Source organism: Aulonocara stuartgranti, assembly GCF_965226115.1.
Source record: "Aulonocara stuartgranti genome assembly, chromosome: 4".
Taxonomy (NCBI): domain Eukaryota; kingdom Metazoa; phylum Chordata; class Actinopteri; order Cichliformes; family Cichlidae; genus Aulonocara; species Aulonocara stuartgranti.
The window spans coordinates 24,331,793-24,344,923 of NC_138942.1; the positions used below are offsets into that span (position 1 = coordinate 24,331,793).

General features: G+C 37.8%; 1 protein-coding gene across 6 annotated transcripts; it reads right to left on the reverse strand.

The window, feature by feature from the left end:
• Window positions 1–466: 466 nt before the first annotated feature.
• Window positions 467–8,918, reverse strand: LOC309705165 (uncharacterized protein). 6 transcript variants are annotated; one of them, XR_014276508.1, is made up of 7 exons: window positions 8,647–8,918; window positions 7,833–7,901; window positions 4,748–7,457; window positions 3,409–4,423; window positions 2,635–2,787; window positions 2,195–2,284; window positions 467–1,719 (listed from the first exon to the last, which is right to left on the reverse strand). XR_014276508.1 is itself a non-coding variant. In XM_082530792.1 (6 exons), the coding sequence occupies exons 3-6, from the start codon at window positions 4,411–4,413 to the stop codon at window positions 1,411–1,413; spliced, it is 1,557 nt and encodes a 518-aa protein (XP_082386918.1). In that variant the 5' UTR covers window positions 4,414–4,423; window positions 7,386–7,457; window positions 7,833–8,622; the 3' UTR covers window positions 467–1,410. The 6 variants fall into 6 exon arrangements, 4 of the variants coding, with proteins under 4 accessions (XP_082386918.1, XP_082386917.1, XP_082386916.1 ...); XR_014276509.1 differs by lacking the exon at window positions 8,647–8,918 and adding an exon at window positions 8,090–8,622; XM_082530792.1 differs by lacking the exon at window positions 8,647–8,918 and having other exon boundaries at window positions 7,386–7,457; window positions 7,833–8,622.
• Window positions 8,919–13,131: the final 4,213 nt, after the last annotated feature.

Genomic DNA, 13,131 nt, shown 5'->3' on the forward strand with positions numbered 1-13,131 from the left:
ACAATATATATAAACACAGAGGATAACGAGGGAACAGCCAACAGGTGGGAAAACAGCTGAAACTAATTACAGGTTACAAGACAGGGGAAATAGAGCTAAATACAAAGCAGAAGAGATGTGAGACCGCCAAAATAAAACAGGAAGAAACAGTGCACGGGAACTGAAACACAGATAAGACAGAAGGCTAAACAACCACAGAGACAGACTATCTTCACAAAAATGCATGGGGAGCACAGGAGGAGTATGATTACAGAAAAAACATAGAATACAAGCAAAGTACACTGAAAAAAATATGTTGTTGGATTTACTTAATTCAATGGTGGACATTTGTTGCACACAGATGCTTTGCTTTGGCAGCAAATGAAAAAATTGTGTTAAATTAACACAAGTTATTCACTTTCAATAAACCTATAAATTTTGTGTTGATAAAATGTGACTGAGACATGTTCTGTTGAAGTAATTTGAAGTCTTGGAATATTTTATTCTTTCATAATTTTCTCACTTTAATCCAACACTATTGAGTAACTTTTACCCAACACTAATTGGTCACTTAAATACTACACGTTATCTTCGTTTAACAATGTGTTATTATATTCTAGTATCAAGTACACATTTTTTAATGTAAGCTTTATAACATATCGCACTGTTCTCTTTCAAGATGGTAACCTGAGTGGGGAGAAAAAATAAATAAACTAAAAGGTCTAATATCTATGCCATGATTGACTTGACAAAACACAGAAAAACACAGGTTACCTTTTTGAAAGAGAACAGTAATACAAAAAATTCTGCTTAAGGTTTTAAGATTAAATGAACAATTACAATTGTAAATAATTTAACATAATGTTAGTTACCATTAACTCTAAAATTACTGGATTGGGAAACACCTACCTATTAACCTTATCATTAACATTATGCATTTTGCCCTAATTACTAAAAAAAGAAAAAAATACCACTTGCAAGTCAAAACCTTTATTAAAGAGCCACAGAAATAACAGTGATAGAGTGACTTAAAAAAAATTAACAAATACAAAAAAAGTTTCAAAAATTCCAGCAATGATCATACTGAAACATCTTGGTTTAAAACATAAAACCATCAAAGCAATCTTACACCAACTAAATTAAACCTAAAATGCTGTTTCACATAGCCATGATGGGACTATTTGGGGTGAACAATCCTACATTTCTTCACTTTTAAAAACAAATAAACCAAAATCTAAAAATGCTGCCAATTAGAAAACTTGAACAGAGAGCAAAAAGGAAACAACAAAACCAAGCCAGGCCCCATCTATATGGCATTTACAAAGTACACAATAGTGAACACTGATTTGTCGTTGATATCGAACCTCCAAAATGCAGGAGAACAAGTGAGAGAGCAAACCACCTCACATGCCGAGCAACAGTGAACTTTCTTTACATGAGCAGTTTTGTCTTTAAATTTTGGGCTTTTCTTGAGAGCAGAGTTGCATCCAATTCCATTACCACCTTCTGAATGACCTCAAAGGTGTAGCGGAGCTGTGATGGGTAACTCATGTTCAACGAGTAAAACAGTCCAAAAAGCATGGCAACTGCAAGGGCCACACTATCCAAATCCTGAAGAACCACCACACCCTCGATGATGATGCCAACATCAGGACAGTCATTGCCTGGCGTATCTCTGGAGACATAAATGCCCACCGTTGTTTTCTCTATAGCAGTCAGTGCAGTGGCCTCGGTCATGTCCTGGTTAAAGATAAAACATTTCTTTAAGATTCCTTTTTTAGACAAATCCTCTTTTTTACATTCAGTGCCCTGTCATGCTGCCATTCATGATCTGTTTCTAAACGAAAAAAACAACAACAACAAATAGAACACACACACACAAAGTTTTTTTTGTTTTTTTTTTATTTCAAATGAAGGGCATTCAAGGTCTACATTAGTCTTTTGTTAGAAAGTCATTGGCCCACCAGCAAGCCAGGCTATGTCACTCAGAAGAATTTAGATTTTCTTTCAGCCTCACAGTTGGGCAATTTTTTTTCCAAACAAAAGCGATGTAGCGAACAAGTTTAACCTTTTGTTTTAATCTCAGTGTTAGAATCTCTTTGCCATATTATTAAAGAGGACTACTAGGCCTGCCTAGTCCAAGGAGAATTAAATGGCTATCTGAATACATTTTGAAAAACGTTGCAAAGCCACAATCTACTCATAAAACACTCACCATGTACTCCTGCACCAAGATGTCAGGATTTTCATTCAGATAGAAGCACAGTCCTTTGATGAGGGACTCCCTTCGAGCATCAATGTCATCCTTAAGAATTATAACAAAGAAAAAAAATAGATAAATTTTCAGTAGCATAGAAGAAAGTGATCAAAGACAGTGTTTTTGAACCAGTCATCAACATGCAACACCAGCAAAACAATTTTCAAAAGTTTGACATGATTTTTAGGGAGTGGACTAAATAGTTTCCAGATCATATAAAAAAGATCAATTTTTCACAGTGGGACACTAAATGCATGACGAAAATGATAGGGTCCTTTCAGTAGAATTGGTACTCACAAGTAAAAGTTGAGCTTTGCAAAGGATGCAACGTATAAATCTTTTACTGACCTAATGCAATGCATATACACTTTGTAGTTAAATAATTTAAAAGTTCTTACTGTCATCATGGCAGTTACATCCTTTATCTTCCTGCCCTGCTCCCCTGATCGCGTTGCAAACACTTTCAGGAGACTTTCGGAGAGATAGTCAAGCTGCGACAGAAACCTTGACTGTAAAGTCATGGTTGTGATGCGTTTGAACTCTGCGTTTATCTGAAACAACATGAAATTATTTTCAAATAATGGCTGGTATAGAGCATAGTTCTTCATCTGGACTCTGCTATGCAATATATGGACACACATCCTAATAAAGTCAAGCACTCCCATATGAAAAAGAAATAGAAAAAACTTATTAAAGACTTGCATCAGATTTGGCTTGCTTGATATAGTAAATCACATAAGACTTATATGATTTACTCATGAAAGTGGCCACTTTCATATATTATTTTAGTAAGTATCCAAAAGTTTCATTTATATAATTTTTCAAGGGATCTTATATCTGTTTTCTCTCATGTATGCTTTTCATACAAGTTTCACACAAGACAGATACAAACTTTAGAATATTTATATATATCTTTTCCATATGGACTACCTTTACACATTAACACATCTATGACACAACTAGTTAATCCTCTTGAGGCAGGCGTTGCCGATTTGCAACAGTTAAAAACTAACAACCTGATTACCCCACATACATATTTTATGAGGTTTTTTTTTTACTCAGAAGTACCACTGCGGGACTTGGTTGTGCATTAGCAACAAAAACTTAATTTGAGCCTGAGAGGGTTAATGCATTTTTTTTTTTTGCTGTCCTCTTTTCCGTACTTAAATTACCTCTGCTGGGAAGAAAAGAGCCGGCCATCTCTCTTGTACATTTCTGATCATGGGAGCATCAAAAATGACTTCTTGTCTTCTCAATGCATATGTTCTGTTCATTTTATCCATGACTGTCTCTCTGTTGTTGCGCCTCTTCACATCGGAAAGGAGTTCAACCCTCATCTTCTCAAGGGACTGTTCACTTTCTCCAAGTGGAAAAGAGGGGCAGTAATCCACTTCACCCCTCTTTGGTCGCTTAACGGCAGAAGCAGGGGAACATTTCTCAGCTGGCTTATTTTTCAAAGAATTCACACATACTTCAGGACATCCTATTTTGCGGAGATGTGTGCGGTATTTTGATAACTTGTATTTGAGGCTCAACTTCCATCCCGCATAGCCACTGTGTGAGCCTTTTTCTTTTAAACATGGATGCTTCAGGATGAGTGCCTCTGCAACTTGGTCAAACTTACTGTCTGTGAGGTAGACTGTGTGCTTGACTACCTCCTGGATTAAACCCTCCAAAATGTCGGACTTCAGCTTTGGATCAGGGATCAGCAGCATCCCATTTTCTTTGAAAGCTACATGGGCCTGCGCAAGCTTAATTTCAGCATCATATGTGAAATTGGGAATGCAGAACAAATCTGGCCACGAAGACCGTGATGATGTAGACTCTGGAGATGAAAGAGTCACGGTGCTGTCACCAGAAGTAGATGTGTCATCAAGAGCACTGGTTGATGGAAAAGAAAATGTGTCTTCACCTTGGTCTTGAGGTTGGAAGGATGTGTATACAATTTTGATTGTCGCTTTGTCTTGGATTTCTTCCATTGAAGTTAAGTTCACAAACTCGTTGCCAAAAAGTGTGTCCATGAACTGCAATCGGAAGGGTTCCATTATTTTGCACTGAGTCTTTATTTCAGCTTCCAGTTCAGCAACAGTTGAAGGCAGACCAGCAGAAATCATGACCCTCTGACTACTGTCTGGTCCAAGGATAACTCTGAGAATAGCTGGAGCTGTCATGTTCATTCTTCACTGTCTGTTAGGAAAGAATAGGAAAATGTAATTACAATCAGTTTTATAACAAACCTCATATTTTATCATTATAACACTAATACAACTTAACTCTGAGAAAAAACAAAACAAAACAACACCAGTTAGTGTGCCCAAGGTATCCCATACACATTTATATGTGACAGCACCGTGCACCGTGCACACTTTTTCAACAGTCCTTCCTTTTCTTTAATCACATCCACCAGTGCATGATGTTACCAATTCCATCACGATTTCCCACGCAAACAAGGTTAAACATGGAGGTACAACATACTTATCACCCAGCACAATTGTTTTTAAATGATCTTACCCAAAGACACAGATTGATCTCTTCAAGGTCACCATCTGCATACCTCCAACTGCATAGGCAGCCAGTGGGTATTCATCAGCCAGTTCCGAGACTTCCACAAGAGCAAGTTCTCGTGCCGGAGATGGAGTCAGCTGAAAGGCTCCATAATGCTCACAATACCATCCACACAGCAGTTTTAACACAAAAAATAGTCCCTGCTGCAAAATGCATATTTGATGGATTTCCCCAAATTCAGGCAAGCCACCACAAGAACCATATGCCACTATCATACCAGGCCTGTATTGTATTCCCTTCCTACAAACATTTTTTGCAATGTGTATTTCAGATACAAAAGGATTTCTCTGTTTGAAAGCTTGAGCTAGCTCTTCCTTTAAAACATCTAATGGGACAGTGGATGCTTCTGACACATCCAGCAGTGGTTTATCAATACTTGGAGAGGACAGGTGATAACCAATCATAAACTGATGCTTCACAGCCAAAGACAGAGGGACGTTTTTAAAGCAACTGGTGTGTTTCATAATCTTTTTAAAGAAACTGTGCTTAGCCTCAAATCTAATGGTCCAAAGTCCCACGAGAGGCCCAAAAAGCTGAATTAGTTGTGGGTAATGCTCTATGTAGTGGTGTTTAGGCAGCAATTTGTTGTTAGGAAACACCTCTTGATACCTTTGTCGATGATCTGAAATTTTGCTCTCAAGGTAAGCAATAGACTCTTCACTGTGAACTGGAGAAACCACTAGCTCAACAATCTGTTTTAGATCCAACAAGACCTGCCATACTGGCTCATGTTCAGGGATTTTGGGGCCTATCAGAAATGGGAGTAGTCTTAACAAGCACCAGTTTTCATGGGCATTGCCCCCTATGGTTTTCCTGCTTGAAAGATTTTGTGGCAAAGTATGAGGCTTATTGGTTTTGTCTGTCCACTTGTATGGGAAATGCAATATGGAATTGTTTATATCATCCAAGGAGATATACTTCTTTGATATCAGTAACTTGAGGCAATGTGCTATTTCAACAGGCACAATGCCTTCAAAGAGATCATGGGCAATGTCAGGAGGGTAGCCACTGACAACATGAAAATGAGAAAGTGCTCCAGTAAAAGGACAGCCTCTTTTAACTCCAAAATAGCTAGTGCCACTATCTATGGCTGCTCTGACATGGGTTTCATGTGTTTCTTTTGTTCTGAGAATGAAAGTTCCTGACCTGACCTCATGTGATTGAATGTCTGAAGCAGTTGCTGTACAAAAACGACAAATGAAGGGGCCTGTAAAGTTCTCAACAAAGCCTGCTATTCCATGTGCTCCTAAATTGTCAGCAGCAATAATCTGCACTGTCCCCTTCAGAGATTTGTCCAGTTGAGGGACAAAAATTCCATCAACTTCCAAAGACCTTAGGTCGTGTAATAGGGGCTCTAATACCTTGTCATACCCAAATGATTTTACGTTGTCAGTTTTGCACAAAATGCACAGGAAAATTGAGGATAAATTAGAATGAGAATCTGGGGGTAGATTATTCAGTACCCAGTACACAGCACAAAGTTTGTGAGTTTTGCGGGAGGTGCCCAAAGGGTTACAGACCTCAAAGTCATCAGCATACAAAGTTATGGATAAACTTAGCTCTTCCCCTGAAAACAAAGTATTTTCCTTACAATGCAGACCATCCTTATAAGACCTGTACAATATTTCTTTTCCTATCAAAGTCTCCCTTCGTGTTTCATGAATTCTAACTATCTTGTCCACAATATCTTTCCTACTCAGCAGCACTCGCAGGGATTCTAGGATGGGAATATACTGCAATGTTTTGTTTTCTTTCACATCTAAAATATATTCAACTGGTTCAACAACATTAAAATTTTCCTTGTAATATTGATTACGTTGATATGAAGAACTCAATGGCCCACCCTTTTCTATGGCCTTATTTAGAGGATTTGCTAACCACAGAGAAGTAGTGATTTCCTCTATGACAGCTCTGTCAACTTGAAGGTTGTTCTTCTTAAAAATGTCCACTAGAACACCTTCAGCATGAGATTTTGAGAGACAGTCGCTTAAGTGATGAAGTTCTACCAAAAAATCATTAATTGCTCTGCTTGGTACATTAGAAAAATGTTCCAATTTTAATAAAGCTGCTGCCAAACTGTGCTCAATTACATTGGGGAGGTTATGTGAAGCATCAGCACTGCTACCAGGCTGAGCACCCTCACCAATGTGTTCATCAAAGGTACTGGAGGCAGATTCTGGATAAGCAACTGTGTCTGATACTACTATTCCTGGTTTAAGATTTTTTACTGAATAACACCTGTGTTTCCTACTCTTGTGGGATCTAAAAGATCCGAAGACGTTTGTTTTGAATTTGCAGTCCAAAAACATACAAGTTACAACCTCATTTTTCTTCAAGTGTGCATTAATGTGAGTCCAGTAATCTCTCTCAGACACAAGATCCTTACAAGAACACAAATGACAGCTAAATGTACATCCCTGTGACTGATGACTATTTTTAACAGCGTGGCATCTATTCAAATGAATTAATAGTGCATTCCATGTTTTAGAACTGCATGGACAGCTTGCATGAACACATGGAATACGATTATTATTTCCAAAGTGCCTATGTCTCACTCGATAATGTTTCAGAATATGTGACCTACTTGGAAAAACTGAAGGGCAGGTCTTACATTGCCACATTTACTATGTCACTGCAACACTTCTAGCACCATTCACTGTAAAAGAGAAAATAAAGAAGGAGTGAGGTGTAGTGAGGACAAAATGGTGTTTGATATTTCAAGGATGCATTATTGAATGAAGAGAACAACAATGGGAAGGTATACACAACAGTAAAAGGATGAACCCTTAAATCTAATGATGACTCTCTAAATTACGTATGACAAGCAATTCACAAAGTGTAATATTAATAACCCAATTTTTGGACAGAGTTAAACAAATTACTGATTGCAAAGAGATTGCATAAATGATAGCTGTACTTAGAATTCATATATTTAATAGTGCTTGAGTGTACTGTACTGCATATATTTGCATATTATCGGTATCATAATTAATTACGAAAACTTTGACAAAATACAATGTCACGTTCTTACCACAACAACTCAAACCCCCGATCCAGCAGCTTACTTCAAGTGAAATGCGAATAGACTTTGTCTCTCAATCTGCAGCAAAAAAAAAAAAAAAAAAAAAGGCGTTGAGGGGCGTAAGCTAACTTAATGCCGCCGATTACATTAGCAGAGGTGGTTTGATAGTCAAAGGCTACGTCACACTGTGCGCCACGTTATTGTTTCGGTGAAATGAATTTCTACAATACTGTTAATTCTACTCTCTGCAGTGCTTAAATGCTTACATATACACACAGTTACTGTCCCTCCACACATACGACTTGGTTCCGCTTCTATGCCCCAGCTTTGTTTACTTTTTCCCACCGAGGCTTCTAGACTTCTGATTGGCCAACATTTCTGCACGGTTAGGCATATATCGCCACCTGCTGCTTTGGGATGTTCATAATAGCGTTTTCCTTCATTTCTGCCTTTATGTGTGGACGGGATTATTTTTTAAAACGAAAACGGAAAATCTCCGTTTTCAAAAATACCCGTGTATGCGTGGACGTAGCCAAAATCTCACCACGGTGCAATACACACTGTTGAATAATGTAACTGAACAGTCATTTTGCAAACTAATTGAAATTCAAGACCAAACAATGTTAGAGTTAAGTTAATTGCAACTTAACGGCTCCTTGTCAAAAAAAAAATTCAAATGAAAACGCGCCAATTCTTTATTTAACGTTAACGTTACATGGTGACACACTATACATTAAACCACATTTGGGTGTAATTTTGAAAATATTCATTCAGAAAATCAACATATATACCAAAAAAAAAGTAGTGGCAGGCAGCAACTTACCAAAAAAGTAGTGGCGGGCAGCACGACGTTACTGAGATGGCGGCAGTCCTCACCCACGATCAAAAGAACGCAAGATGAAATTACGTGCGATATCGCGAGATTTGACATTGCTTCATTATTGTCTTACTTCACTTGAACGTGATATGAACAAATTAATGTACCTTCTCTGCATATCATGTAGTTTCTACACTAAATAGTTACACCTAACCTTAAAACATGAGGTACTTGTGTTAAATACACGCAAGATGCTAATATAAATCCAAGAGATGGCCAGTCCCTTTTTTTCAGTGTAGAACCAAGATAACAAAACTAAGACGACGTGAGGATACAAATAGTAAAAAACAAAGGAATTACAGCTATAATGAGAACCAAAACCTGGAATAACCATCTCAAACTCAGTATATCCAATAAATAAGAATTCAAAAGTCCAAACACAGAAGATACTGGGTCAAAGACCTAGGATCATGACCACTTCTGAGTTTTTCCAAGGATACCCTAGTAAGCTGTACAGGAGATCAGCCTCACTAATTTCTGATAAACACTCAGTCTTTTTGTTCTGGAAGAAGAGGTTTGTGACAGATGAAAATAAGTTGTCGCATATGAATGGTCTCGTTTTACCTACATTTTGACACTAGGCTCGTCTTCTAGCAGTGATGCCTTCTATGTAAAAACGTTTTTTTAACATGCCCACGTAACTGGCTTATGGAGTGGCTATGAAATAGAGAAATAACACTGGTGTCCATATTATGTTGCTCAAACAACTTTAAGTCATGAAGAAATTTCTTAGGCTCAGTGCAGTCTTTGCAATTTGTTGCTTCATTGCCTGTTCAGCTTGTGACAATTTTAGTTTCTGATAATGCAATTCAATTCACCAAATCAAAAACAGTCGCCTGAATGCTTTGTATTGTAAGGTAAAGCCCCTACAATAAAACAGAGAAAACCTCAACAGTCAAATAACCCCCTTTGACATAGATCCGATGTTTCATTTTACTCAATGAGCACAATGGGCTCTTTTGCATGGTCAAAGTGCTGTGTGCATAAACTGTTTATGACTAGGCTAAAGCGAGACTTCCTCTTATGTAGTAGCGTTTGACCAGTGAGTGCAAACATAGATTCTTTCTCAATACATACAGTAACATCACTTTGCAAATGTAAGTGTTTGTCAGTGTGTGTGTTTATATGTGATTACACTATGCCACCATAAGTGGAGATTAAAATGTGCATCTGCACTGCAATGTATGTTTGCGTGCGTATGCAAATATTATGCATGCTTGTAATGAGTATCTGTGTTAGTGTTTGCTTAGTGTGGCTGCCCATGTTTCCCTGCAGGAGCCAGTTAAATCTTTCCTGCTGCCAAGGGGAGAAACTGCACCATCCATGTCAGCCAAGTCCTCATCACAGAAATCAAAGCGATTTGAATGCTTTTGTAGTCGCTCATAAGGACTATCTGTAGATTCTAATGGGCCACAGTAACACAGCATGGTCCCATTTTTTCCAACTCAGGGAAGAAAATGTAGGCCACACTCAAATTTCTGAAAACATTCAGCTTGTCCTTATTAAGTAAGACTTTTTACAGGTATAAAGACAGAAGACATGAACCTGAAAACCTGAAAATGTAAAAGGAAGACAGGAGATTTAAGAGATAGATGTGGAAGTTTGGATTCAGGTTTAGAAAAGACTTGAAATCTGTTAATATCCAAATCTTGTTCATTACAGTACATACAGTGCAAAAATCTTGACTCGCCCCTCATTTCTTTATATATTGTTTCCAGTGAATTTCTTGTCATTTTGTCATTGTTCAAGTGGTCTTTAGTAATAGTTCTATAGGTTTTCTGAAAGTCTATCAAAGTTTTTCTTTGAACATTAGCAGTGTGGGATCATTTTGACAGAGAATGGAACAAAGGCAGCCAACATCCAAAGACCTGTGAATGTCCTTCAAGAAGCCTGGAGAATTATTCATGAGGAATTCTTAAAGAAATGACAAGAAAGTTGCCTAAGACATTGTTGAAGAACAAAGGTGGTTTTACAAAATATTGACTTTCTGGCTTGTTAAAATTGTACAAACTTTTGCCTTATGTGCCATATTTCCAATTTGTACATGTTTTAGAAAAGTAGCTTAACCTAATTCCCATTTTCCTAGAAAATGGGAAGAAATGAGGGGTAGATGTTTGCATAGTACTGTATTACAATTAGTGGTTTCAGTGTTTTCTGTGCAGCAGTTCATCTATTTTAACCTCTTAAGCCCCAACACCCCGGATACGGGGGCAAAAGGCAGGAGATCGCATTTGGGGTTAGGCGTTGGGGCTTAAGAGGTTAACCTGATTTCAGTTCTCTAACAAACTGGGCAATAATATGTCTATTATTTATCATATGGAAGCAATTAACTCATACCCCTAAGGTTTCGAATGTAGTTTTCTGAAATTATCGGCCCTTTGTTAGTCATTGGTGCTACTTTCGGTCATTACACAAATGTACTGTTTATAAAGTGGGGGAAACCTGCAGTCAGGTGAGACTGAAGAAGTTACTTGGATGAAAAAGGAAAAGTTTCTTCCTCTATAAACACTATGACCAGATGAACCAACTTTCTGTGACCCCCACTATTATTTGGTTAAATGTCCCTTGGCAAGTTTCACTTCGGCCAGCTTCTTTTGGTCGCCACCAAAAAGCTTCTGGCTTGAGACTGTCTGGATATTTGACCATTCCTCGTGAAGGAATTGGTAGTTGAAGTTAGTGTAAATTGGATGGTTTCTTTGCATGGACCTGGCTTTTAAAGAATAGTACATACATTTTAATAGGTTTGAACTTGGGGATTTCGGAAGCCTATTCCAGAAAATGGAATGGTCAGTCTAAATGTTAGCCTGCTTTATTCAATAATCTTTATGGTCAGACGGGACACAGTTGAATGCCCCAACAGGATAAAGATCCCAAAGCTTCAGCAAAACTGGTTTTTTGGAATAGCTGAAGGGTAACATTAAGCTTCTGAAACTGGCTTCTGAAAGCTCCAACCTTAACTCTTTTGAAAATTTGTGGCCCATCATTGAAAAATAAATCTTAACCAGGAAACCAACCAATTTAAATGAACTAACAATTTTGTCAAGAAAAAGTGGTACGATGTCCAGCCCAAAGTTTATTGATGGCTACCATAGGGTTCTGGTCAAAGTGGTACATGCCGAGGGACATTTAACCAAATATTAATGGTGGTGTATGTACATTTGAGTCTATATGTATACTTTTGACCCCGTGTTGAGAAAATCCATAATAAATTCAAACTTTTTTTACCCAATTCTTGTTTTTTAACATCAGTTCCCCCCTGGAAAAAACAGTTCGAAGACAGCCCAAAATCACCTACATTTAACCAAACTGTATTTCTGTATTAGTTTATTTCTTTTACTTGTCTAAAATTGACAAAGTGCTGATCAAGCATACCCACATGGGGTCTTAGCCCATGGTGGAGGAATACTCTGATGAGGAAAGATGAGCTACAGTTTGAATGTCACTGGGGTGACAGTCAGCTTCAGCCCAGAAAGTACAGCAGTAAATTTTCACTTTATGGATATGTCCTTTCAAACCACTGATCAGACATTATGGCTCAGCACTGAGTACTGGATTTGTACTTACTGTAGAAGGTTAAATTTAAACATTTAATAGAACCTATTTAGGAAAATGAGAACAAAATGTGACCAGGCAAAAAACAAAAAGAAAGAATATTATAACACAGCTATTCTGTTGTGCATTTCCTCACTTTGTCATAAGATTTTCCCCAAAAACTATCAAAAGATGCACGCGCTTCATTTGTGTTAAAAGAAACAAGCTAAACATAAATGTTTGGCTTTGCTACATGGGAACCAAAACCTGCAGCTGAGACCAAAAGTTATTTATTAATCCCATTCAATCACCACGTCACATTGTCATATTGCCTGATCTGCTCTGAAAAGACCTGTGATTGTAGGTGAAGTTATTTCTTATTGATAGTCACAACTTATAATACGCTGTGCAACACCTCAGCCACACTTCTATGTGGCAACTGTGTGTACTAATACTGTGGATGCAGAAAGTCAGAGTGCGTGAAAAAGACCTTCACACTCAAAACATTTCCAGCTACTGCATTTTACTGCAACTCACTGCTCAGATCAAAGTGCTGATGAACAGAAAATCCTTTCCTGCCAGTCCATATTTTCATATCATCTTGAAGTTCAGCCCTCAAAATGTTTTGCAGATATAAATAAAGTTGTGTGAACAAATCAATAATTTATAAAATACAATCAAACAAGCATCAAGTTCAATCCAGGTGCTCTCAAAATGAGCAGTCTGCTGTCTTTTTTTTCTCACACTCTGTGGGATCTTGTAATGTCACGAATGTGTGACTGTGGGCTGCCATTTCATCAAAAACGTGAAACAGGAAACTGCCAGTACGTGTGTTCATGTGTGTGTCTGACTTCCCTTTGTAGTGTGTTACATAACCTTTGTGCATCCGATCATAAAAGA